The sequence below is a fragment of the Calidris pugnax genome, unplaced genomic scaffold (assembly GCF_001431845.1).
Source record: "Calidris pugnax isolate Ruff unplaced genomic scaffold, ASM143184v1 scaffold8, whole genome shotgun sequence".
Classification (NCBI taxonomy): Eukaryota; Metazoa; Chordata; class Aves; order Charadriiformes; family Scolopacidae; genus Calidris; species Calidris pugnax.
Genome location: NW_015090830.1, coordinates 1 through 27,837, shown reverse-complemented (window position 1 = coordinate 27,837; position 27,837 = coordinate 1). Strand labels below are relative to the sequence as shown.

The 27,837-nt window shown below is 39.6% G+C and overlaps 1 protein-coding gene across 1 annotated transcript; it reads right to left on the bottom strand.

Annotated features, from left to right (window-relative positions):
- Positions 1–167: 167 nt before the first annotated feature.
- GRB10 (growth factor receptor bound protein 10) lies at positions 168–27,796 on the bottom strand. Its single transcript, XM_014940998.1, has 13 exons — positions 27,501–27,796; positions 26,487–26,643; positions 20,718–20,833; positions 17,924–17,998; positions 14,715–14,852; positions 13,991–14,101; positions 12,816–12,914; positions 9,720–9,797; positions 8,937–9,053; positions 7,986–8,052; positions 6,905–6,992; positions 4,135–4,228; positions 168–3,338 (listed from the first exon to the last, which is right to left on the bottom strand). The coding sequence occupies exons 1-13, from the start codon at positions 27,543–27,545 to the stop codon at positions 3,192–3,194; spliced, it is 1,332 nt and encodes a 443-aa protein (XP_014796484.1). The 5' UTR covers positions 27,546–27,796; the 3' UTR covers positions 168–3,191.
- Positions 27,797–27,837: the final 41 nt, after the last annotated feature.

The window sequence follows — 27,837 nt, the reverse complement described above, 5'->3', positions numbered from 1 at the left end:
ACGATTCATAAGCCAGAACAGCTAGAATAAAAGGTATCTTGGGGATTCTGCTTTCCTCTTAACTCTTCTTCAAGGCTGTTGTATATAACCCACCCCAAATAACCCAGAATTAAGGCAAGAGATACATGGTGTACAGATATATCCAAAAGAAGACATTCATTCCAATGTAAAATGAATAGCATTGTATTAACGTTTATTTCTAATTACAAGAAACAGAATATCAGTCCCTTATTTGTACAAAAATACCTGAAAGATTACAATTAGGTTCACAAGCCAAAAAGCTATTTACAGTATGAAGCAAAGCATATTGAATAAAGGTTTTGTCTCTTAAGTTAATACCTTTTGCATTCCCTGAAACTTTAAACTTTATTCCATTTTACAGTCACTAAATCTTGCATTGTGACAATATAATTTACGATAAGCAAGTCTTGCCACTGGAAAGGTGCATTGATTGGTCAAACTGTCAGGTATTTAGTGCAGAAAAGATAAGACAAAACATCTAAACTGAGGCACGTGTTTCTTCAAGATTAATTAACAAATAAAAAGTTTTTTGTACTTTAACACCTATCGTAACATAACTTAACTAGTAACCTCATTACCAAAATGGTTTGGCATTTTCCTTCTCAACATATTCAAGATTGCTACATGAAGTATTTATTTAGAAAATAAAATCACAGGCAAAAAGATAAAAATTCAACAGGCTCCAAAACAACCCTGAGCATCCCCTTTACATTCATGTCATTTAAATACAAAAATAAGAGTCAAATGTCCTTCAGTCCTTGGTATTCTGAGCTGGCAGCCAGCTGAATCTGTTGGAAAACTAAGGTGGTATTGACTGTTTTCCAGCAGAAAGAAGACAAAGCAGTGATCTGCTTAAGTAAGATTGTTGCCACTTGGAAGGTGGTCACTTTCTCAAAACAGCTCACTTTAGCTGGGAAAAGTACAAAATACTAAGTCAACCATCTACATACAAAAATCATGATTCATAGTCAAACTTTTATTCTCAATTTAAATAAGATGCAAGGTTTTTTTTTTTTTATAAATATGAAACACTGCAAATACTATCCGCCTACTGGGAAAAATGCATGGTTGTCACTAAGCTATGTAAACAGAAAAACTTAAAACTACAGCATAAATGGTCTTATTAAACTGGTAATGTAGTCAATACAAGTATCTTTTTTCTCCTAATAGGGGCCAAATAGAAGCATGCAAAGTGAAGTCAGACTTAAGTTAGCTTAATTTCAAGGTTTTAAAATACATTGTCTAGAAAGCAGGAACACTCATTTCACTATGTACAATTAAAAAAAAAAAAAAGGCTTCTACTAAAAACAAAATCAAGTTTCTTCATTTTTAATATCTAGACATTAAATGGAAAAAAAAATACTAAATGTGTTCTGTAAACTAAAATACAGTGTTTCTATACCATTGACATAGTTATAAGCTGATATGGACGACTCAGGCAGGTTATGGTTTGTCTTAAGCTATTCTCAACACTACATGAAGACCTAAAGGTGTAGGATTGGTTTTCCTTCGTTACCCTTTCAGATGGCTAGGATTTCAAACCCAGTGGCAAATGTTAGTAAGGATGAACTAGCCTGCGTAAATCAGTTCCCATCTCAAGAATGCTCCGTTCTGCACCACGCTGCTCTGCAAGCTCCCAGGGTGGGACACTTCTCGCTGTGGCCAACTGCACCAAGGACTGGGAAGGAAATTCAGCATCACTTCCTGCACCAGCCACGTTGCTGGAAGAACGATACTTGCAACTGGAGGATCACGGCGGGACTCGTCTAACTTTAACACTGATTCATCATCAGAAAGAGTTATTGTGTAAACAGTAAATAATTGATTTAAACATTAACAATAAAGTAGTTCTGACGACAAACCAGCACCAGAGCAAGATCCATGCTTGTTTGCCATAGGTACTGGCGTGCTTTAGCGTGTATGACACAGGGATCACCAGTTACCTCGATGGATGATACTGCCAGCAGCTAGTTCACTACCAAATGTGTTTCCATTCCCAGTATGTTCTTTCTCACCGTGTAAACTTTCATGGCCCTACAGAAAGCAGAAGGGGTACAGTTCTCTTTATGCCCTAATCCCCAGGAGAGCTTTGTGTCACTGTAGCTTTACTATGTGGAAAGAGCTCTTTGAAACAGTCTGAAAATTCAAGGAGCTATAAAGCTAAAAACACTGTTTTGTTTTTTTTTTGTTTGTTTTGTGTTTTTTTTGTTTTTTTATTTATTTTATTTTATTATGTTGTCATACTAAGACTACCCGCAGAAGAATCTTCTCACAAAAAAATGGTGGTTTCAAATACAAGTGTAGTCATCCAGTCCTATTCTATTTAGTAACAGTAAATTTCCTCAGGAAAACAGTCAAAAGGCTGTAAAAAACAAACCACCACTCCAATAATAAAAATTTGTGCATAGAATCTAATACAGTCTTTGCATGACTGGATGCCACTAATATGCCATCAACATACTACAGCCATAATGCTACAAGTCAACAGTTTTAAGAGTACGTATATGGTGGTATGTTCTTTTAGAATTGTATCCTCATTGCTTCTTCAAAGACATCTGCAGATCATCGAACCTCAGGTCTCCAGAGAAGTTTTGAGACACACGCGCGCACACACACACACACTTCTTGATTTTCTTCTAGATCCTTTTAGGCTGAAGCATTCCATACATTTTAGGGTGCAGATTAATACCCAACTCCTGCATGAATTTTAAAAGCCACATCAGCTCCTAATATAGGCTGCATACAATATCCGAAACAAAGTAGGAGTGCAAAAAAAGTGATCAATACAAAAAGTAAACACACTAGTCTTAATTGTCAAGATTATTCCAGGGCAAGAGTTCTTTTCAAAGATTTCTCTTCACACTTGTTCCTGTTAAGTGGCCCAGCCAAGACAGTTTCCAGTTTTGTTTCAAATTTACTCATGGTTTTACATACCCTCCCCCCATTTTGGGATGCTGGGACACTCAGCAGCAATCACTCTTAGGTGTTAGACAAACCAGCAATCTTGGTCTGTTGGCACCTGTCGAATCCATCCCTTTCAGAGTCCCAAGGTGCATAATATTTTTTATTTATTTTTACCAACTTACAAATCTGCCAATTCCCCAGTGTCAACGTTCTCTTACAATTACTCTTCTAGCAAATCCAGTCTTCAGTGAGAGTCAGATTTGAGGTCATAAGGCCACTCGGATGCAGTGGTGTTTGAGTTTGCAGGGCAAGACTCCTTTGTTTAGTTGATAGAATTCAACAAGCTGGATTAGATCACTGAATTTGGTGTTCCCATCATCCAGGCTGAAAAATATCTGTCCATCATCTTCACACTGGGGAAACAAAACACCCTTGTCAAGTCGGACTGCGTGTGAAGAGATGCGAGCATGGCACAGCTTAAAGATGCAAGTGTGTGACTGAGAATAAATGACGGGCACCGCCCACACAACCCAGTGCCCAGACAGCTTCAGGAAACCATGCACAGCTCTAGAAAAGAATGTCTCTTAGCCCAGCTGGAAATGTTTTGTTTATGAAAGTGAAAGCTCGTGGGCAGAATAATTGAAAGTTGTAGAGACGGCACTGGTCTTCATTACATAAAACAGAAATACTCCAAAGGTATTGGTTAGCTGTTTGTAAAACTGGCAGGCGAAGCAAGGGAAGAGGGTCTGGACCTATAAAGAGGTCTACATGATCTTAAATTTCTGATGCTCTTTTTGATCAAGATAAAAATCAAAGAGGTTCTCAACATCTCAGTATAACGTTATTTTAAGGTCAATGTTATTAGATAACCTCTAGAATAAAACTTTTAAGAGTTTCCCTAAGTTATTCTATGATTGTCTAAGTGACAGGGAGACAACTGCCGCTGTTGCTGCTGTCAGTCACAGAGAACAAGTTCTGTGCATTACTTCTATAGCTTAGTGACTTAAACTAGTTTTCCAGGCAATGTTAACAAAGAATTTTAATCAGACATTTGAGAAATCTAAAGAGTACTTGTTAATATACTTCCTAATGGAAACATCCCTGTTAATTACATCAGTAATTAATAAGAGGTCTCTTCAGATGTTGGTAAAGCTTTATGATTTAAAATGTCTTTTTTTTTGTGATTAGTATAAAAAATAATCTACTTACCGGCAAGATTTGAAAATGCTTTATTTTTTGATGATGGCACAGCGTAAGTACAAATGCCTTTGGATTGCTTTGGCTGTCCCGGAGAAGAAATAGTCTAGGAGAGAACATTTTTAAGGACACACTGAATACCACAATCCATTTCTTCATAAATAATCAGAACTGCTAAGTCATTTTGTGCTATAGCCTTACTCTTCTTCAGTTGCACTAACAGGCGATTCCAAAACTGGCATTTTGCTTTCAATTTTTATACCATGACCATGCAACACTAATAGATGAAGAGACAAGAAGTGAAAGACACATGACACTAGTTCTTCCCCTATGAATGTACATACGAGCCTTTTTTTAACCACCTCTCTAACTGAGCTTTCCATTACTGATACATACTCTTATGAAGAAAACATTCTCATCTAACTCCAAAGCAAATCTGTATTTCTGTAGATGAGAAAGTAATACATGAGAATCTGTCCCCACTCTCCAGTGTCTTGCATCGGTTTACAGAAATGCGGTGTTAGCAAAATTACATTTAAGCTAAATAGGTGCAATTGCAGAGAAAGAACTCAACACTTTCTTATAACGACTTAACAGTTAAGTAGCATCCACATTATCAAGAAGGGGAAAACACACACTGATTTTTCCTCTAAAACAGTCACAATATTTTTCCCTCAGCATGACTGGAAAAGAATACATTCTAGCTAGTACAGCTAGCAACATCATACACATGTAACTGTCACTTCTAAGTTGACCCACAAAATTGAAGTCCTAACTCCAATGGTTAAATGCATACTTAGAAGAGGAGTCAAAAAATGTTTCCTCATGTGTTTCATGAAATGTATGTACTAAGGAAGGAGAACCTCTCCATGACACAGGAAACAAGAATATACCTTTGGCATAAGGCTCCCTGCACTAATCACTAGTGGATTTGAGAGACGGCCAAGCACAGTACTGGGGCAGGCCTCAAGCCCTCTTAATTGCTGACCACTAAGCCAGGAACACACTTTTCCAAGACAGAGTTGCAAGAACTGCTTGTAGTCTTATGAATCCAAAAGAACTTCCTCCAGCTCCTCAGGACTGATTGAGAAATGTCAATACCACAAAAATGCGCCATCATAACCAGGGTCGGTCCAATACCCAGAGAGAGGCATGCCTTGCCACCACCGGAAAACATGCACGGTATTTGAACATTCCTTTTCAGTCCTAGCAAGACCAGATGTGTGGAGAAGGGACCTAAGACTTTACACATTAGGATCCACCTCAGGAAGGAAGATCTTACCTGCCCTGTGGCTTCTGCAGTTCTCTAAATGCAGGGATCTCTAAATTATCTTTCCTCTAGCCATTTTGGATAATGCATGGTATCATAAGCTGGTGGCACAAAGCAAAGCTCAGTACAATTGATCCTGCAAGTGTTTGCTCAGCCTCTGGCAAGCAACAGGCTATCCACACAAACAATGACTATAAAGATAGATGCTTCCTCAGCAATAGGTTCCAGAAACAGTCGAATGATAGGAGTATCAGCTGCTTATATACATTGCTGCACAGCTTACATGAGCCATCAGAAGACTGCTAACTTTCTACCTTCTTTTGTTCAAGAACACACAGAGCAGGAAAACACAGGCAAGACTCTTCTGTCCTGAAAACCATGATCCTTAGATTTCAGAGCACGTAGGTAACATGGTTCCTTTGCCACTGATGACTGACCTCGCTACAGCCAAACTAACCAATCTTCACCTTCCAACCCGAGTAAACCAGCTAGGCACAAAGTTAACACCGCCTCAAACCCATTAACACATTTTTGAAAACCCCAAGAAGGATGGGCCGCTAGATTCCAAGGCAACAAGATTGTAAAGAAGATCTGTAGTGTGACAGAAGCAGAAACCAAGTCAGCAGTGCTCCTTTGCTTACTCAGCCTCTCTTCTTTCTTTGACCTGCTAAGCTAAAACCTAATAGGCTTAGCCCAGCAAAAACCCCAAAACAATAATAAACCACTGCTTGATGAATATGTACAGGCCCGAGCAATTTCTATTTCTCTAATGTATTTAATTCTTCACAAAGATTAATGATGCTCCTGAATCAGAAAAATGCCGAAGAAAGGTTTGAACTTGACTGTTTCCTGAGAAGCTAACATGGAAGTTTCTACCTTAACCCTGACAGCAGTGAAATTAGTGAACTGAAGACCACCATGCTCTTCCCATCCTACAGATAAAGAACTGCTGAATGCAGTTTAAGCAACTTCCCTTCAATAACCATAACTACATACAAATAAGGGAAACAGAGATGCTCAGAAGATACTTAAATCTCAACTACAGACATTTTAGAGAGCACTGGAACAGGTACTTTCATTGCTTTGCACTACAACAGAAATAAATAATGAGAAATCATCATTAACTGGCTCATTAAATCATCATTAAATGGCTGATTATAAATTTATGGGCAAATGGCTAGGTACAGCTTTGCCTGAAAAATATGCCCTCAATGCAGAATACAGGAATTATTTTCAAACTCTAACATTCTCTAAAACTTGATTGCCTCTGCAGGAAAAAAGTTTAAGTGTATTCTTAATATTTTATTTTTCAAATGAAGAGTTAGAACCCACTCCTATAAACGTGTGCTCTGACTTTTTGAAATCCAGGCAGGCTATAATGGGACTACTCCATAATGAGTGCTCACTTACTCAGAAGTGCTCACAAACCTGTAATGTCCTAAAGCAGAAGTTGTGCTCTTGTCTATAATGCTTACCATCAGATCATAAACACAAAGCAACAGGAATACCTACCCATCTACAAGCCCTTGTTGCTTAATAATCCTGTGAGATTCTTCTCTAGAGATTCTGCCATGAAACCAGTGCTGTGTCCTATGAATAACTGGAGGCAAGAGGGAAAAGAGGATGGTTAAAAAGAGTAATGTGCAACAGCTTTTTCCACACAGTAATTATTTAAACATTTTAAAAGTGGGTATAGTTTTGTTACAGAATATAAAATATCTTTCAATATGAAAAAAATGTACCAGCTGTTGCATCTACTTAATATACCAAGTAGACAGGCATTATCTCCATGTATTTTCTGATTTGCAGCTGTACAATTAGGTTAATTAGAGAAATCTCTTATAATATTGTCTTTTCATAGCTTATTGAAAATGTTCAGACTACACAATTCTTAGAATATGATGTATAAGCTAAGGAGTTAGAACCAAGTCCCTTTAACTCTCAAATAATGAAAAGCATTTTAGCTTGTGCTTTCAAGGCTGGAATTACCCCAAAGTATTTTTATGTTTATTATTTTATTGTTTTTCAAGTGCTATTTTTAAATCCTGTTCAACAGGATAGAAACACAGAATAGAAACAAAGTATAGCTGTGTTTCCTCTAAATAGTCCAGGATATTAATATGCAATTTCCTATTATTTTAATAAACTTATGGTCCCAAAGAGAAATAAAGGACTTACATTACAGGCATCTGTATTTTACATTTTTCAGTTACTATGGAATGAATGCTATTTTGAAGACTCTCGTTTTTACTCTTTAACAGATCACTCATTGACTTTCCTTGTCTAAAACAAAGTATTGACTTCTGGATTGTTTTTAACAGAAATATTTATGGAGTCCCTATTTTTATAAAATCTGAGTTTCAAAAGATTAATATGGAAGAAAAGTGTGCCTTCAAAGGAATACAAGTTCCTTCTACTATGCCTGTATAAGTAAGTGTTTTAATGACACAGAAGCTACTGATAAACATAAACATTATATTTGACATCAAAGCATTAATACTACACAACTGTACTCTCTGTCTCTATATCAAATATAACTTTTATTTACCCACAGAGGCCTCTGATACTGTGCTTACAAACCAGCAGAATTTACCTGTACTCAGTGTGGAAGGATGGAGTGGACTTTGGCTACCCAAGATGTTCATTCTTGTGCTACGTTTCTACAGAGAAAATGAATTACCGTTAAATCCACACTAAAGCCTCAACAGAAGAGAATTAGTGCACATGCAATACAGATTTAATTTACAGGAAACTGGGGGCTGGGCAAGTTTAATGCAAGGATGAGAAAAAGAAATGCAACTTTGAAGGGGGCTAATCTACAAGCAGCAGCTCATTTCAGTTGGCTTAAAACACAAGCCAGATGTTAATGATGAAAGCTCAGTATCTTAAAAAAAAAAAGGAAAAAAAAAAGGAAAATAAAAAAATGACAGAAAAAAAAGAAAAGACTGATATGTTTCTGCTCAGGCAAAACACCAGGCACTCAGTAAATCAAGCAGTATTTCCCTCCCGTACATAAAGCACCAGCTAGTGCTTCAGTAATGACTCCTATTCCCTAAGAGACGAGCATGTGGGAAAACTTGTACTGCAGCTGTCTGTCCACAAGACACTATAAACAAGTTACATCAGTTTTCATTGCAAGAGGTCCTGCCTCTTGTATATTCTGCAATTAAACTTACTGGGAGCAAGCCATTAGTCAGAGCCCCAGCCTCTTCCATGTGGGGAAGCATTTAATTTGACATATTCCTCCTCAGAGACTGGTTTTGCAAACTGGCAGTAAAGTTCTGGTGGGTCTGCTTTCCCCCTCAACTTTCCTCTGGACACTAGGGGGACAGAGAAGCAGTGGTAGAAGGTTGTTGTGAATGTGACAGTTTTGCTAAAGATGGATATTGACTTTCAGATCTGCATGCTTGCAGTGTGATTGCTTCAGGTCGGAGCTAAGCTATACTGTGACCAGCACTGCACTAACATCATAGCACACTCTGTGTTTTGGCTCTCAACAGACACTTACTAATTACAAAAATAGAAAAGAAGAGGAGATAGCTACCCTCCAAGCATGTCCTTCTTCCAAGGCAGCACTCTGTGCTTCAGCAGGATTCTCAATAACTCTTCCTATTTGCCCCGAAAAATCCATTGCTACTAGTGAGTTTTCAGATACACTTCTCTGAAAAGGAATTTTCACTTGTTTCAAAAAACAGGAAAAGAAAAAACCGGCTTGAGAGTTTCATTTCAAAACGTTTTGGTTTCAGAAGACTGTCCAAAGTTATCCTTCAACAGCACAGAAAATACAACTCTTTCCCCCCTCCACCCCTTCCAAAAGATTCACAGACAAAAATAAATGGCTTTTCTTTTTAGGCCGTAGGGGAGGGAGAGGATTCAAAGGCCAAGAATAAAATCTGCACTGCTCAAGTTGCCCACTTGTCCTGTTACTATACTCCAGTCATTTTCAGGGCCAGTTGGAACCCAAATATAGGATCTTCACTTTTAGATAGCTAACAGTCAGCTCTTGGCCCAACATATTTTAGGAAATTTACATGTGAGTTTTGCCAGACCTAAGCTGGCTTCTGCAGAGACAGCCAGATGTCTCTGTACTGTACATCTCAAAGTGCCTGACGTATCCAAGATTTTTCAATCATGAGGATCATGTAAGCCTGAGATAATGGAGAGCCAACCACGTAAACTGTGCTCATGCGGAACGTGAACTTTACATTGATTTGCTACACAATGCTGAATTTACATTTCTTAGCGTAAAATTTTCCACTTTTAAAATGCAAAAGCAAATGTATCTTTTCCAACATCATACTTTAATGAGGTAAAGTTCATTACTTACTACTGGAGTGGAAAAGTGTGGAAGCATGGCTTTTCTCTGCTGGGGAATTCTGTAATTCTGATACAGTAGCATTCCATACTGCCAACAGAAATGCAAGGACATTATTATTATTCAAATACATACCTTAAGAAAAAAATGTAGTGATTTAATAAAACTACACCGCTGACACACAAATGTGCCACTCATTTATAATTTTCATGATCAGAAGCTGTCCCAAAGCAATTTGCATTGAGTACCAGTGATTGGCAGGTGGCAATTGAGCAGTCAATATGCACGACAAAAGACAACACTTTTACAAGCCCCAGTGAAATACACAAATAATTTCTGCCACTCTCAGCTATCACCATGTTTTCCTTGTAGAGTGCAAGTTTTCACTTGAGGTCAAAACACAGATATTAACTCCTCTTCTTTTTACCCTCTAGCAATGCAAACTTAAAAAATTGTGCATTAAGACATTCAAACTCAGTTTTCATAATGATAAAAAAGAAGAACCTTTCTAATTCATTGGCTCTTTTAATAAATTTCACCAGGAAATAACACTTTTAGTACTCTTCTCATCCTTATAAAAATAAGGTGATTGAATTCCAGTCATGCTCCTTGTTGAATATGATGAATTTTAGCAACACCAGTAGCTAAGATGGTAGGAAAACACCTACTCAGTGCCTTCCCCAGAGGCACAGTGCTGAAGTATAGCAACATTGCTTACTGAATGTTCTAATTGAAATGGTAGATATAATTTTGTAAACAGGGTAATATATGACTATGGAAAGCTAAATCAGTAGGTCAGTAACAAGCAAAGTCATGGCCACGGCCTTGGGGCACAGCCTTAATTTTCCCTGACTACACACCTTTAATCATCTTTCAGTGTTCCTTAAAAACAAACCTTTTTTTCCCCGCTAGCATTAACTGCCTAAGGGTGAATGTTATATGGCAATATACAGAAATTACTGCCATACAGTACTGTTGCTGCCACACTGCAAAGAAAGCTTCCTCTGAATGTCACATCAAGATACATGTCTACATATTTGGTAAGAATAGCTAATTCTGTACACTGTGAAGGTTTTTCCTTGCCATTCAGGAACATCAGTGTAACCAGTGCAACTAATTTCTTTAGAACAAACAGTTTCTTCAAAGCACAATTCACTACAATTATCTGATCCTCTGAGGACTTTCTCCACAATGCAAAATTCTGTGTAAATAGGGAAAATAAAGGACAGCTGAGAAGAAACACTTGGAATTGCCTGGGGACTAAAACTCATACTATAATTGTTAGTTTGTATTAAACATGAGTCAAGTCAAGTCAAGTAACTGGAGAGCAGGTTATGACAGCCATCAGAGGTATCAGCTCCACAGAAATCAAATACACATCTTGTAACTGGGATTGCTCCTTGCATCCTGGCCCATACTATGGGTATGTTTTTGTGCACCTGCTTTTGTAAAAACTTAAAATAGGAATTTCTGTACTGCAACACAGAATCTCTTACAATTAAAAAGTGAGATAATATTTGGAGAGCATTCAGAGATGTACTCTGGTTTGGAAGGTGACCGCGTGATGTAGATGCAGAGCAGGCACTGTGTCTTCAGACCCGCAGGCCCAGGAGCCCAATTTGCTTTCCCTACACTCAGAGGGTTTTGCATGATGGACAGCCTGCACGGGCAGAGGAACAGGTAGTTGTAGCAAACATTTGCCACCTCCTGAGGATAAACAAGTAAGAGAAACTTTTTGGAAAGGGACTGGAGGAATAAACGATGCTTATCCAGCAATAGGAATCCTTGTGGCTTCTCCTAGTCAATGTCACCCATGGACTGGGAAGTGCTAAAACCTCACACCCTTTCTGATGGACCTGTTCCCTTCCAGCTCCTTGGATGCGTGCTGCAGGAGCCCATCTTCCTCCGCAGGGAGGTGTGAAACGCCGGTGGGGAAAAGGGGATTTTGGGAGAGAGGATTGTGAAGGGCTGTGCTGGTGTGGGCTGCTACTTGGCAGGAGCGGCGGCGACTCTGTCCATTCAGGTCAGGGAGGTGAAGTGCTCTCAGTGCTCCCGGGTTACACATCCCATTTTGGGCACAGGCTGGCACACGGCAGCCACCAGCAGGACGCGGGTGTACTGACCTCAGCAGCGGGAGGGAACAGCAAATCTGAAATTGTCCGTTTGCTACAGAGAGAGCTAAAGTGGACTGAGCTCAAGGTTCTCCGTCCTATTTTGGTGGACACGTATCTAGTATCAAGTACCTCAGTACTTGTGCATGGCTCTTTTTTTTAAAATTACATTTTGTAAGTTACACTTTGACACCAAATATTGGAGCGTAGGATAACTGCATGGAAGAGAGGTGTGATTTTCAGGAGCAGCAGATTATCTGTAGATATTTATTGTATTTTTTTATATATGTGTATATTCATTTTACTATGAGAGAGGATGTAGTAAGGTACAGAGAAGAAAACAGTATTTTTCAAGGCAGCATCTTCAGGGAAAGATTTAAAACCAACCCAAAACTTCTGCACATTCCCCTCGAAAGATCTGGAAGTTTTCTGCTTCAAAGAGCACAAAATAGTCAACTTTCTCCTCAGTTCCCTCCATGCTGATTTTGTTCCAAAAAAACTGTGAAGTCTCCTACCATATTATCAAGAAATCTCATTGTTTGCTCTCAGATATAGTAACTTTCACCAAGAGATAGGGTTGCTTATTTTTGTTACCTTTTTTAATAGAAACTTTAGAAAACTGAAAAATTTGCAAAGGCTCTAGATAGCACTCTGTTCTACTTAAGATAACTATTTAACATTATCAAAACATTTTCTTTAACTTTCTGATAACTTGCAAATACCTTGTTAAGGAATTTTTTTGATTCATTCACAGATCATAAATTTAGCTCCAAAACGAAAATTATACTTCATTCACACGTGGAAGGAATCGAGCTCAGTCCAGTGCTTAAAAGCTTAGAAGAGACAGGTCTATCTGGCATCTTGCTCTTAGCTGCATCAGTCTGCAGACAGGTCATGTTTAAGAACATATAGGTATTTTCTGATGAACACTAAATAACAAATGTTACTTAACCACAGGTGTAGCTCTATTCACATAGAAGAGAAAGAGATTAGGTACCTTGAGGAGTCGAAAGGCAGTCATCCAGCACGTCCTGCTTTGCTCATCTTCAGCACACAACAACCTCAGTTCCTTAGTTTCATTTCTCACTCTGTTGGGCTATCAAGTATCAGAGAGAAGTCAGCTACGTTCAGTAGAAAACCAACACCATTAAGTTTACTGCAGACTAAAAGCAGGTATAGTATTAGTCCAAGAACTGGCCAGAAAAAGCTCACACCTCCCTGAATTAAAGCTCAGGGGAGGCTGAGTGTGCTTTGAGAGAGATCACTTTCTCAGCCGGGTCCAATAAAACAAATGTCAGTGCCTACTTTGAAATACCCTGCAGTTCTGGCAGTTTATAGGAAAAAGGCACTCAGGCCATGCTAGAACCAGAACCAAGGTGTCTGGGGTTTTTGTTTTTAGAACTGTGAGAAGTTTTACAAGCCCCCATTTCGAGATGAAGAACAAAGTTTCCATAACTGAAGGTTACTGAAAGTCTGCTTTCATCATCTCAGGATCTGTCCTGCAGCCAGTCTCTACTCTCTGAAGCAAACCCATGTTATTCAGTTCTGGAATGGTTGCTAGGAAGGAGGCTACTTCACTGCTGTCAATGAAACCAGCTCCCAGCCTTATTTTCTTCTCAGAAAGTTACATGGAGCTTTGAAATACTTTCCAAACCTATCCATCTGCACAACAGTTTTTAAAATTCTCAAAGGCAACTGTTTATTCTTATTTCAATTTTCCAAGACAATCTTCTTTAAAGAAATGTAAGCCTCTGGCCCACAATAATGGTAAAATTAGGTCCAGTTGGAGCTTGATGCTTTGTTGCCATACAGTTTTCATGCTCGCTGTCCAGACAAACTTTCCTATTCAATTAGAGTGCATGGAAAAAAATTTTCATCTGTGAGGTGAACCAGGGCCACTTCACAGGCACACCATGCTTCAACACTGAGCTCATCTTGCACAGAAATTTCCCAAGCCAAAGGAGCACCAGATAAAGTGTTAAAAGTGTCACATAAAACGATGGCAAGATTCACAGGACATGCCTGCCAAACGAAAGACGTTAAAGATCAAGTCCTCATGACAGAAATGCTTGCAGTGTTTTACATACAAATCTCATTTAGCTGGGGGCTGGGGGGGACTCTCAGCTACCAACACTGTCTTGAACTTTGGAAGAACTTTACAAGAAGTATTACCTTTATACAAAATCCATACTCTGCAGGTGCGTTGTACAACTTCTTGCCCGCTATCAACGAGAAGATATTGCTGTCTTCTAGGTCAGCCAACAACTGCAAATGTCTTGGCTCCTGGGGAAATAACGTGTTTTATCACAGGTAAGTGTAAGATTTTGGAAGAAGCTTTGCAGCTTCTCAAGACCAACCTCCAACAGAGGGCACTGTACCAACACTGTGCTCCTCTCTCAGGCAACCCGAAGTGGACACAGCATGCCACCTTTTCAATATCAGCCTGCTAGCAGAAGGTGCTTTATACAAGAAGCTGACAAAACACTTATTCAAACACATCACATGAAAAAAGGCATAACCTATTACATCACTCCTGAGGAATCTGCAAGTTAGATAACAGAAAATATTGTTTAAGGTATCATTTAAACTATATGGATGAACCATGTGCTTGGAGAGCATGATTTCTCTTGCTAACCTTGTTAGCATGACTTCAGTAGCCATAATTATGTTGTCTGACTAGTTTGGTTTCATTGTCTAACAATGCTATATAGCTATTTTCATGCATTGAGAGCCCAGGGCTTGATTGTCATTTGATCATGGCTTGCTTATCCTTTTCTACGCAATAAAAAAAGGGAACACTGTGTGCAGATATCTGAAAACCAGCAAAAAATACCCACTGTAAAAGCAGAAAACGCTTTCACATGCTGGTACTGTGCAACTTCTGTTTTAATCTTACCTTTGAAGTTCCTTTTGTAGAACAATAAAGTCCTGATCTCCTCAAACACACATACAATTTCTTCCATGATTTCCTACCCAGTTCTTTCACATGCAAGAAACCTTGAATTTCAGGGCAGCTACTGGAGTTTAAAAAGTTCTGTTGGAGAGGAAAATGTACATGAGGATTGTGTACTATGGATGGTTCATAAAATTCTCACTGCATTTGCAGAACAGAGAAGCAACTGGCAAATCACTTTGATGACTTGGGGCGTAGTTATACATTACACTTAAACTGACCTAGATATTTAAACTGATTTACAACCAAAATGGATATTTCTACTCCTCTCATTATATCTACCTAGTTGACTCCTCTTGCCACTGAGGTCTTCCTGTTCTCTGTGTCAATACTTAAATCTCCAAAAAGCAAACCATTTCTCCGTATCCCCATTCTTCTTGCACTTGGCCTGAAGGGGTAACTGTTAAAATAATACCTTGTCACAACAATTCTGGCAACTAGTCTAACTTGAAAACACTGGCCAAAATCTGCAACTTTATCCCGAGGTTCTAGAATGCGAACAGCCTATTTCAGGATTTCCCACGTTAAAGTCTTATATAGCACATGCACCTGTCGCAAGACAAGAGGTACGACAGACAACAGAGTATTTAACTCCAAATGAAACACAGTCAAGAGCAGTCAAGTAACTGTCAGCAATTATACTAGGCTTCAAGATCCAGAAGTATTTAAGTTCTTGACATAATTAGAGGGACCACATATGGAGTCATTTGATTTGCGATACATCAGGAAGGAAGTATTAACTGTGGTTAGCGAATTGATGGATTGCTCCCTTACTACAATGGGCCAGATTTTTAAATGACTGACTTGCTCGGTAAGTTAAATGCCAAACTAATAAATTCAAATGTAGGAAGAAAAATGCATAAACCCGGTTGGCTTAAATGCCTCTGCAATTCTTGAAAGTTGTGTTTTGGTGTTATTTGGTGGACAATGCCCAAAGGAAACAAAACCAAAAATCAGTGTCCTGTGTAAAAATTCTTAGTCACATTAAAACCTAATTTTTTTTCCAGTCCTTCTCATCTAACAGAATGGAAAAGAACAGTCAATTTTACTGCTATTTGTACTGTGAATCTACTTCTCAACTGTGAAAGGGAAAGACCAAAAGGAGAACATACTCTCTCTGTCCAGCTAGATAAACCAAAAGTAAACTAAAATGCAAGCTTTTTTGCATATCTGGGCCAGGCTGACACTGGAAAAACCAGATCCTGCTGTTTTTAATGCTATTGCATATGGTATCATGAGATGAAATTTCATATTCTTCCGTATTTTGTGTGTAATTAAAAACAGTACACTTGCTCAATGTTTGAGGTGGCATCAGATCCAACACACTAGACTGACCACCAGACTGCAGGAAGTTTACCTTCAACAAATTACAACTGTTGTTGAAATTATGAAAAATGGCTGTGTGTTTTTTAAAAGAAAAGGAGTATTTAATATAAATGCTTTAAGGAAGATTGGTTTTTTTATGGTTATAAAACAAAACCAAAGAGAATGTACCCATCCTCTTTCTCCCACCCTCTCATGCTCTTAAACCCCTGTAAATTATGCTTCTCCAGGACTGTACCTAACTAAGTCTTCCCAGAAGCAAACTCTTGTATCTGACAAGCTTCTAAGGTTTTCCTTTCCCCACTGCTTGAGTCACACTAGGTTCAAAACTTTTCCATCTTCAAGAACATCTTGCTCTTTTAGGCAGTCCCGCTGCTCATGTTAACAAGCAAACTCAATTCTCCACTTACACTGCAGGAAAAAGGGTCCAAGGTGCGAAGACCTCTGTTCTACCAGTCTGTGGCAAAGCCTGGTCACGACAGTTTGGGCTCCTGACTGCAACCTCACTGCACTTGACATTCATTTTTAATTCCAGAAATTGGTTTGGTTTTTGTTTCATTTCCCAGCCTAGAGTGGATGCTACCATTTTAAATTCTTCTCAGTGAACCTGGAGCCAATACTTAATGGATTTTGAGGTGGTTACTGGACAGAATGAGTGCACTGGTTCAAAAGTCAGTGGAAACTTGTATTTAAACAGAGAGTCAGCGCATATTTGCAAACATGCAAAATGACAGAAATCAAGCTAAAATCTCAGTTACTTGTATGCATACTTTCTTCACATATTTGTGCCTTCTGCTTTATAATTTGTCAGTTATTTGTGGTACTGTCTTCCAGGCATCACGGTCTTACATTCTTAATACAGTACTCTTTTAATAAACCACACTTTAATTTGGCCTCATGAGTTGAATGCCCCCATTTGAGAAAAGAACTAAAGCGAAAAAAATTTAGACTACAAGGTTTAGATCCATGTGCTTAAATTGAGAGGTTTATGTGAATGAGTTACTGGTCAGGGAGGTAGCCCACGCTTCAGCACCGTCCTTGGAGGCCAACCAACTGTGCCACCACCACAGTTGCTTTATGAGCAAGCAAGAAACTGTACAGTGACATCAAAACTTCAGTAGAAACCCATTGCACATGCCACTGCCACGCAGATTACACAACTTTACCAAACATATGCATAAGGTACACACCCCTGTAATTTAACTTGGGGAGCTTTAAATGGAATTACTTTGCAAATAGTACATACAATTTCCTGTAACTATTTGCACTTACTTCCTAGGGAATTTATTTTTCTATATAAAGAAGCAGCTAATTGTCTGAACCACGGGGACCATGGTCCTTATTGTTAATTCTCGCCAGGCACAAACATGGGACATTAAAAGCAAAAGCAAAAGCTCTATCTCTAGCCCATCTTCCAATCTACACACATATCTTTACACTTTCTCCTATGCTATGATGTGGAGTATAGAGGAGAACTTCTGTTTTGCTTTTTATAAGGTATATTTGTTTTTCTAGAAATATAGCTGCTAAGACTGTTTTGGGAACAACAGTAGGTGGCCAAACCAGGTACCCACAGACTAAGCTGACTATTAATGGAACAAGTATGTATGAACATAGCTATGAATACGTTGTCTTTATAACTTAACACCTCAATGCCACCGGGTCAGATCTTTGTCAGATAGTTTCAACACTTGTACCACATGCTACCTTACTACATTGGTCTTTCTCTGACCAGCTATTTCCAGACCTCTGAATTCTCCCTTCCTTCCTCTGAACCTCTCCCCTCCAGCTCCAAAACTTTCTTTGTCCATATGGATAAGTTACAGTACCTGCAAAAGTTGTGACTGTGGGATACTGCCATTTGTTTGCTGGCACCAGGCAACCATCTGCTCTGGAAAGAAATTCTAGACACAAAAAGAGAAGACAATTGGAAGTCACATTATATTTTAATACTTTTACATAGAACAAGTGGAATTTTCTTGTAGTCGTTATTTTTTTAATCTATCACTCTTAAATCAATTTGGAGATCTCCTGATACAGAAAGTAATACTAGGGCTTTCAAGTGCAGTTCTTCCCTTCCTTCTGCTCACCAAACGCCCATGCAGACAGAATGTGGATTTTTAAAATATCTGACATGCAGCATTTGCTAAGTGCGTTTTCCCATTGCTTCCTCTTCTACTGAGGGCTTTTGGGGATTCCTAGCACCCTCTACTTTCTAGAGAAGGACAGCATGAATGGTCCTGCAGTTTGGATGTGCGGTGACTCCTTGCTTATTGCATATTCTGCCACCAAATTTCTGTGCTTTCCTCTCCATCCAGAAAGGTTGTTCAGCAAACAAACTCTCTGTAACTCCATGTGGAAGATGGAAAGCAGGAGTACTAACAAGTTTTCTCTGCCCCCACAGGGGTAAGCTGGATGCAAATACATTAGAAGAAGTCTCAGGCAGGGACACTGCAGGATCTCCAGTATGTACACCTCCTGCTCAGTCCCTCAGAAGGCTCCAAATGAAATGCCATTCACAGACATTAAATATGAGAAAGAGTGTGACTGTTGATGCTTTCACTTGATTGTTCAACAGCCAGGTTATGCTCAGGGTTTCAAACCCTTCAATCTGTCAAGAGAAAAGTCCTTTGCAAAATCTACCCCTACATGTTTATGTTTCAGGGTAACATTACAGAACCCAGCGTTTTTTCTTGCCAGGATAGGCCAGCACACACTCCATGAGATGAAATAATAAAAACTGAGCAAGGACACACGCAGTAATTAGGCTCTGTGTCGTACGCCCTGCTTCACGTGCTAGATTTGAACAATCTCAAAGCAGACATCTACTGTCTTTTCCCCCATCCCACAAACACAGAAGCAAATATTGTTTAACACACAAACAGGTGCTGCTACAGTGCCTTTGGATTTCAGGCACCCGGTACAATATCTCATTCATACTGAATCTTTGCATGACAAAGGTCAGACAGTTTTCTGACTGCTAAATTGATGACTTGACTTCAGATTTATCCCTCCAGTTCCCCTTTTCATTTGCCATGTTTTAAAATGCCTATATAATTTGGTACACTGAATTTACTACACACAGTAATTACATGAAGTCATTCCTGAAGTTTTTAAACATTATTTGAAGCATGAAGACATGCAGAAATGCCTGAAATAAAACAATGACTGATTATAACAAGATGAATCACAACAAAAACGTTTCCAGTTTGGAACATTCATCACTCTTCAGGCAATATAAATTTCAGTCTTTAGGGCATAAAGAGAAAGGCTGAAGAGGAATCACCCTTCTGCCAGGTAAGTTGCACAATGAATTATGAAAGCTAACATTTACCAGCCTCTCTTGAGTAGAAACAGTGCCATATGGCAACAGCTAATGCAACGGATAGGGAACCTTCGCATTCTTACACCAAAAGAATGATTTATTCTCTGATTGCAGGAGCCTGGGACTGAATGCCAAGCATTCTGGGTTTTACTCCCATGCTCTGTTATTAATTAAAGTATACCACATGAAACCAATGTGCTAGCTTCTATGATACCAAAATTTCTGTACAACACTCAGATGTTCATAGGTTATCAGATGGGAAGATCAACAGAAGTGAAGAATTACAAACACTCCATGTACAGAAATGTTTCACACAGTAAGTCAAGGCACAGCCTCTGAAACAAGCACTAGCAGATGACAAATGTACGTGCAAGCACACGTGCGAGGATGCAGCAACTGTGCATTAGCGTCTACGAGGAAAGGAATGAATTTATCATCCGCAGTAACTGCTGCAATGAATTTGCACGTGACCTCATGGATCTTTTTTCTTCTGGCACCACAAATGCCCAACTGACCCAAAATCTGTCACAGCCTAAACCCCCTCTGCATTATCCTTTTCCAGCTATCTAGATGGGTGGCACCAGCGGACACCGGTTCATGTCAACAGCTCGTTCCAACTTAATTGTTTAGATAAAATGTAAAAAATTATCCCCAAATAGACAGTTACGCTGCAAACAGTTTAAAATTACAACATTCAAAGGATCTTACAAATCAAGGAATAAGTATAGCTATGACATACAATACTTTTCAAGCATGGATATACGTGAGGACCTAGAGAGACCGAGTTGTAGAGAAGGCAGAGCACACTAGTGAAGCACAGCCACAGGTAAGGCAATGTTCAACATATATAATGATAAACTGGAAATTCCTTGTATGTACTAAGTGCTTTAGGAGTTAGGGTATTTTTTTTAATTATTACTGTCAGAAATTGACAGGTTTGGATGCTGGATGCTATGTGATCAATTTGCTTCAAATCAAGTAACTTTGAAGATAATGAGTAAATTGCACTTCTGATTGTTTTTCTTAAACCAACAAAATTTCCGTGTCTTGGTCACTGTCCAACATAACAATAGTCATTTTGAAACAAGTATATTTGGTAACTTGAAAACACTTGAGGTTTTTAGGCCGGGAGAAGAGTATGAGGAATTTAAACACTGGTTAAAAATTCTTCGGAAAGAATTCTGTTTGTTAGTTGTGCTTTTTTTTTTAATAGATGTTTAAGACATAACAGCGCCTAGCAACGTCACTGCAATCCATCCCTCTCTCTGTGGTGTAAACAATTAAGGAACAAGACTCACCATGGGATTTTTGAAAAATTCATATTTTGCGTAATTCTTCCTGAATAAAAATTTACTTTCACTTCCCATTGTGGACTCAACTTGAACTATCAGCTCATGATCTTCCAAGCACCTCTCTGTGAAAAGAGAACATGATGTTAACACACATGGCCAACCAGTAGAAGCAGCAAGACCAACTTCCAAAGAATAGGAGTAAAACAACCAAGTGTAATTTTGTTACCTTTTAAGAAGTTAAAAAAAATATAGCTTTTACACCATACTTCCAGGAGGCATTTAAGTATTACAAATTTTAACATTATATGGCAGTGTTCTTCAAAGACTTCCTACATAGGGGCTTCATAAGCACAGGCTTTTGAGAAAGGAAAGAACATTTTTTGTGTGTGCAGAAGCCTCAATAATAGACATGAACCTCTTCTTTTGGTGCTGGCTATATGCTGTGGAACTGGCAAGGTGGACAGATTTAAGGAGAAAAAAGCTGCGGCAAGGCCATCGTTAGGTCTTGAACTATCACAGAACTACAGTGTCCTATTTGATCACACTCTATAAAACCAGTTCATTTCAAGGTGAACTTCAGGCCTTTATTGTAGATGCTAGACAATGGGGTTTATTATGAAAGAGGTCACAGGATCTACTTTACAGGAATACTGACAGAGACAAATGTTTTGTACACATGACAGGGCAATTTTCTGCTCTAGATTTGGTTACAAGGTAACTCCCCACAACCACCACTTCTCTGGTCAAAAGAATGGCACATCAAAGCATGAACAGATAGCTTAACAAATCCAATTCACTGAAAGCAGTAACTCGAAAGAAGGCAACTGGGCTAAGTGTGCACTACTTAATGAACTCATTATCTTGGCACATCTTCTAAGGTCTACGAGAAAATATTTAGGTATTTTTCAAAACTCTTAATAGTCAGTACTTTCATCCCTTATATAATAGGAAATACAAAATGAGGTCAAACAAAAAATAAGGTTTGCAAAGCTCTATCCATCATGCGTGTGACTTGCTGCCCAAGGAAGTTTGGAGAGTCCCCTCCCCGCTCTGCGTTCCTGCATCCTCGCATTCTCACAGTTAGAAATGCCAGGCTGCCACCCAAGTTCTCTTGGAGTGTTTTCAGGTTAGAAAGCAAGCAATCGCTGGTATCTCAGAAGGTAGCAAGCTCTTGAATGTCACTTGAATTATTCAACTTAGCAGATTGATATAAGTTCTTTGACTGAAAATTTAACCTCTCTCTAAATGATCCCATTGTCTTTTTCACCCGCATTTAGATTGTCAGTCACCACCAGCTCATTGATGACTTCAGCATTTACCATGCATTTGAGATGTCCAGCCTTGCTATAGATTGTGTTTCAAGGGGTTAACATTGAAGATTTTCCATACTGGGCTGCTCTCAAATAAAAAGCTGTTTCTTAGGGCATTAGCCATAACTTAAGGAGTAGTTCTTTGACTAATGTACATGACAATACTGCTGTTGGTAGCAGTTAATTAAGGACATTTTGCACCATCTGAGCATTCATCACCTAAACCTCCGCGTCATGTGGAGGCTTCACAGCTGAAGTTTCAGGTATCGATGCTGATCTGTTGCTACTTTGGTTTTGGGCAAACAGTTAAGTCAAATCTCCTCCACGCTGTCATGAGGACGGTACGCCTATGAGGGTGGAGGGTCTTTCTGATTTCTAAATTATGCTTCCTCCAAAAAACATTTAATTATGTCTGTATGAATCTTCATCACAGTATGAACCCTGAAAGGCCATGTGTCCTGCTACTGCCTGCTTCTGTCATCACACTAAATTGTGGTCGTCACTTTCCTAATGCACTGAAGATAGCTTGCCTGAGGGCTGGGACAAACCATGTCCTGTTCATTCTGTCCTGAGGAAATGCAGTATAGATGAACATTTGTCAATTTGTTTTGTATTTTGATTATTAATATGTGCAAATATACCCTGAGACTGTTTCTTAGAGGCTTTAGGCAACTCACCTAGATGTATTATTTTACTAAATCAACACCCTTTTGAGAATCTGTGGCGACACTCCCACTGATTTAATGTTTACATTTTCATTTTGATGGTGAAAGGCATCTTGAAGAAAAGGTGCAGCCTTTCATAGCACGTGCATGTAAAGCCTGCTACTACTTCACAGAAGTTGTTAACTTGGGAAGTCCTTGGTAATTTGCACTTGGTTAGTACAAATGGGATGAATCGCCACTTGACACACCAGAAACTCAACCTGAGCCCTGCTTTGAGCTTCCTGCTACAAAACTAGAAGCACAGATGTCAGTCTATTAAGCTCAATAGGTGAGTCTGTCTTCAAGTGGCATTGCTGCTGAAATGACCAGAAATCCCCTCCCTTTTAAAATTGCCCTGTATTATTATCTAAACTTTTACAGAACTGTAGAAATGATACCAGAGGGGAAAAGGAGCTGGATTCCATCATGAACAACTTGTGGGCATGGCCCAAAAGTCTCAATTGCAAAATCACTACCGATGACAGGTGGGCCAAAGTGTGAAATAGCCCACCCTGGTTTCGTATTTTAGCAAGCTCTGTGTCTAACTGTTCCACTTTTAATTCATTCAGATTAAGGAAAATCAAATTCAATGCATATGTAAACATGAAAATCTAGGTACAAAACCATGCAGCAATTCTTTCTTCTCAACCAACATGTATTTCAGAGCCCTACTACTTTACTTTCCTGCTTCAACTGCATTAAATAAGACTTACAGTCAATTCTGGAGCTGGAAAAATGAGATTTATGGGTAGAGATTCTTTCAGTGTCCAGACACATACTATCATGACAGTCTGTCTTCATTATTATTATTTCTCTTCATGTCCAATACATCTCAGTCCCCATCCTAAACTGATGATAGTTAAGCATGGAGTAGAGCATAGGGAGAATACCACACTTTATGAACAGGTTAGGTGTATTTCTAGTTCCAAATGAAATAATGGGACCAATTCAAGTTTCACAGACTGCTTAAATCTTGACGACAAAGTGTTTTAGATATTAGTGGTACACTGCAGCAGGAATCATTTCCACATGTCAAATCTAAGCAAGTCTGATGGTAAATTGTCACACCATTCCCTCCAGTGAGAACACAAATATTTTGTGCAGTCCAACAGCTGTATGAAGTTACTTGCAAGCACACGTGTTATTTGAAATACGCTTGACTACGTGTGCAAAGTAAGTGGTCAGCTCAAGGTTCCTTAAAAACTGGGACCTAGAAGAGCATCACAATGATAAATGTGCAGCTGGCTTCAAAAATTTGCTCTTGTCCTCAGTCTGCCCAATAGCAAAAAAAATGAGCTGGTTCTGCAAACTGAGCTCTTTTGAAAAGTAGTATTAGGCAAGACCAGGGAGGGGGGGAAAAGACTGCACTTAATGAAGGACTCGCCTCTTTTGGTGGGCTTCAACATTACTGCCTACAGCATTCAGTCAGCAAGGATGTCTTAAGAAATAATGTCTTCTGGAAACACAGAATTCTCACTGCTCCTAAACCATATTTCTTGCCGTACTGCTAAATATCTATTCACCACTGTTTGGTACTTATACTAGCAATCTTATTTCTAGAGGGAAAAATATGGACCGTCAGACACCCGATAATAACTTCACCTAAGGTGCAGACAAATTACTACCTTGATCTAACAGACTCTGAAACACGGGGAAGCATCTAAGCTAGAAATAAGCAGAAGTATAACAAAAAATCATACTGCAACTCAAATTGGGTGTACACATGAAAGCTGGTATTTTAAGTTTATTGAATATGTCACAGCATCTACTTTAGTCCCCAAATACAAGAAACTGGATGGTGTTGTCTCCTGTTAAATGAACTCTTCCGTTCCCTTTTCTGTCCACATCCTTTCAAACACGTGAAATCTGTATCATTGCCTCTTTTTTGACGCTTTAAATACTTTTTCCCTTTATCTGTTCGCTTTACGCCCTTCACAGGCTGCATTACTTGTCACACAGATCTGCTACTGCGTGGCCTTACAGAGGCCAGCCCTGGAGCAGTCCCTGCAGAACCAAGTCTGGGGGCTGCCGAAGCCCCAACCTGCACACCCCTCTTTCCCTGGGACAGCCGGGGCCCCGCTTTGTGCTGCAGTGTGAAACAGAGGGCCACGGCAGGCAGGTCCCCACGTATATAAATGCAGCCCGATAAGTATCTTGCTCTTTTCCCATCATTGTTAATTACCAAGTTATTTGTGTGTAAACAGAAGCTTTTGATTTCCTAATCAGCCTCCTGCCCGATTCATTCAGAGATGTCACACACCAGAGTTTGACAGCACAATTAGTCACCATGGAAGCTATTGTGATGTCACAAACACTGAATTGTGGCATCATTGAATGAATCTGGCAGGAGAAGGATGTTGGTTACAAAGGAGAAGGCTTCTGTTTACACAATACCTTGGTAATCAGCAATGATGGGAAAGAGAATATAGAAAAAGAGAGCCTGGTAGTTTAATGAGCATTGATAAAACTGAAAATTTGTAAAGGTTGTTAGAAGCGCGCATGTGGCATATTAAGCTACGGAGATAAAGATTCTGTAATTTATACCTTAATTCTTCACCTCATCCTATGTCCCCAGAACTGAAAGTATATCACAATATATACAAATGAGTCTTTCATGTTAATTTTTTTCACATACTTCTATATTAGCAGAGATGCCCAATAAAACCATTAAATAATCAGGATATTCTACTATTTTTGAGTGCTATTCTGTAGAGCAGTGAATTTATCTGCATTTAACAGTATTGGTTTAGGGCATTACATCTCCAGCAAATTGTTTCCTTTTTTTATTTGTAAGGGTTCTGAATTACATTTTTAGACATAAAAACCCTCTGTTAACTACAGATAGCATTTGCAATTCCAGTGCTGGTGATCGCAGCTTATGATTTGCTTTCCTCTATTTTCTAGAAAAAATTCCCCGTGAAGTATATCGACTAATACTCCAAATGTTACACTTTCCAAAGCGTTATTGTGTGCTATGTAGAATTACAGACAGCATATCTGGGCGATACGCAGTTGCAGGCTGCACAGCAGAACCTTGCAACTAATCAGTGCCACAAAATAACAGGAAAAGCAAGACTGAATAACATGAGATCCTTTCAGGTACTGTAATTAAACCAATTCACCGTGTTATTTAATTCCCCACAGTTCTTCCTCTTGCTGCCTTCTTGAAACTGTAACCATGACACCTTAATTTCAATCAGGTGGAGGAGCTGCCGCCTGGAGAGCAGATGCCACTGCTCGTCCAGAAATTGCCCATGGATTTGCGGGTGGTGCCACCATTTTTTCCCTGCCTGAAGTCAAGTTTAGCCACCCCCCTCCCCCACCTCAGCATGTCTAGCTTTCATAAGCATTACTGTAGGTATGCAAAGCTGAGTCTGTTCACCCAGGTCTCCCAGCTGGTGATGAGCTGAGCTGTTTCACAGGACCGGTACTCTAAGGATCAAGCTTAATTTGCCTAAGCTGTTTATTCGCAATAGCTTCAGACACAGCAAGGTAGCAACAGAGCGCGAGCGTGAAGATTAGACAGTTATTTTTCTTTTTTGTAATAAAAAACCAGAGGATGGGAAATAAGGGAAGGACTTAAAATGGCTTAAATGCTTAACACATCAAATTGTAATACACAAAAAGCACGTATGTGACTTCAGCTAATTGTACAAATAAAAGCAGTGGAAAGAAAACGTTCGGGCTGGAAGCACATTAATAGGAATTACACATATTTTATGTTCCCAGGTAACCATGCCACCCCTTTGACCGTTCCCTACCTAATCCTAGGTGAGGGTGATGCTCCACTAGAGTCCAGCTGTTATCATCCACACAATGACTTTTGTAAACGAGCAGCTGACAGAGGTCCCTGGCTGTCATGTCTGCTAGAATCTCGACCACTTTGCTTGTTCCATCTTCACTAAAGACTTTTACATCCTGCAACATAAAGGGTACACTTACAGATCAACAGCTCTGAACATCGGCAAACCACACAGCTACTGTAGAAAAAGCATCCTCTTGGTGTGACGGTTCCAAGCACCTTGGCAGCCAGGACAAATGACATGGATGATTCACTTTATAACACTTTCTCTTGATGCCCCCTTGCCCTATGTCCCCTCCCCCCTCCCCGACACCTCCCTGCACTAAACAAAGATTCAGCAGGGTTAATAAGACCACATATATAGAAAAAGTGAGACAGCAGGTTCTGTATAAAGCTGTGTAAGGTAAGCAAACGTGAAACAATATCAAGAGAGTACTTCAGCAACAGTGGGCGAGAGAAATTACATCCAGTCAAACACACACAGTTTCCTCTGCGATCCTGTTGGAGGCCTCCAAACATTTACAGAGGAGCGGGCCAAGACCCCAAAGATTAAAAACGGGTCTCTTGTTCCCCACTAACTTTTGTTTTGCTTGGGGATGTCCCACTTGCAGTCTGTCGGCGGATCAATTAGCTAGCACAATCCACACGTTTCTCTCCCTGCCCTGACTTCTCTTTTTGATCCTAGCTTGAAAGTAGTTCGAAACCAAACGTGCATACGCTGCACATCCTAAATGTTAATGGAGAGGAGAGAACAAGTCAGGAACCTTCTCCCCACCTCCTGAATTATACAGATGCTCTCCTCTTTGCATTGTTCTGCTCAAGCGAGAGACACTTGCTGCAAAATTATTTCTCTGGGCAAACGTGCAGGTCCGAGATTTAAATCAACTCCGCGTTTGAGAACGCTCCGCATCCTAGCGAAGAGCAGGCGAATCTAACAAAAACCCGGAGGGTAATTCGATATGGAAAATCTTACCTCAACGGCACGTAAAAGGCAGCAGTCGGAAGAACAAGATGGCATTTTAAATAGAGATCGCCTCTTGGGAGAGAGTTTGCTCTCTGCCTCCGCCGACCCTTTGTAGCCTGCGGCCGGGCGCCCAGGGTGCCGGCGGGCGGTGGTACCGTACCTGTCACGTAGCCCCTGCTATGGGGACTGTTTCTGGGGAGGGAAACAACTCTGCCAGAGCTCCACTCAAAGGGTTACACGCAATCTTTGCGGTAGTGAATCAAACCACACTGTGTAGACCAATCCTAGCCCTCCCTCCGACTGATGTAATCATTTCCCACACACTATCAGACTTCCAAATTATTCC

What these genes read in the sequence shown, in the direction of transcription:
- GRB10 (XM_014940998.1), bottom strand. Translation starts at nt 27,545, where the DNA reads ATGCCATCTTGTTCTTCCGACTGCTGCCTTTTACGTGCCGTTGAG. An exon ending in TCACCCTCACCTAGGATTAG is followed by an intron (nt 20,834 to 26,486) that starts GTAGGGAACGGT and finishes CTCTTTTCACAG; the next exon opens with AGAGGTGCTTGGAAGATCAT. An exon ending in AGTATGGATTTTGTATAAAG is followed by an intron (nt 12,915 to 13,990) that starts GTAATACTTCTT and finishes GATACTTGATAG; the next exon opens with CCCAACAGAGTGAGAAATGA.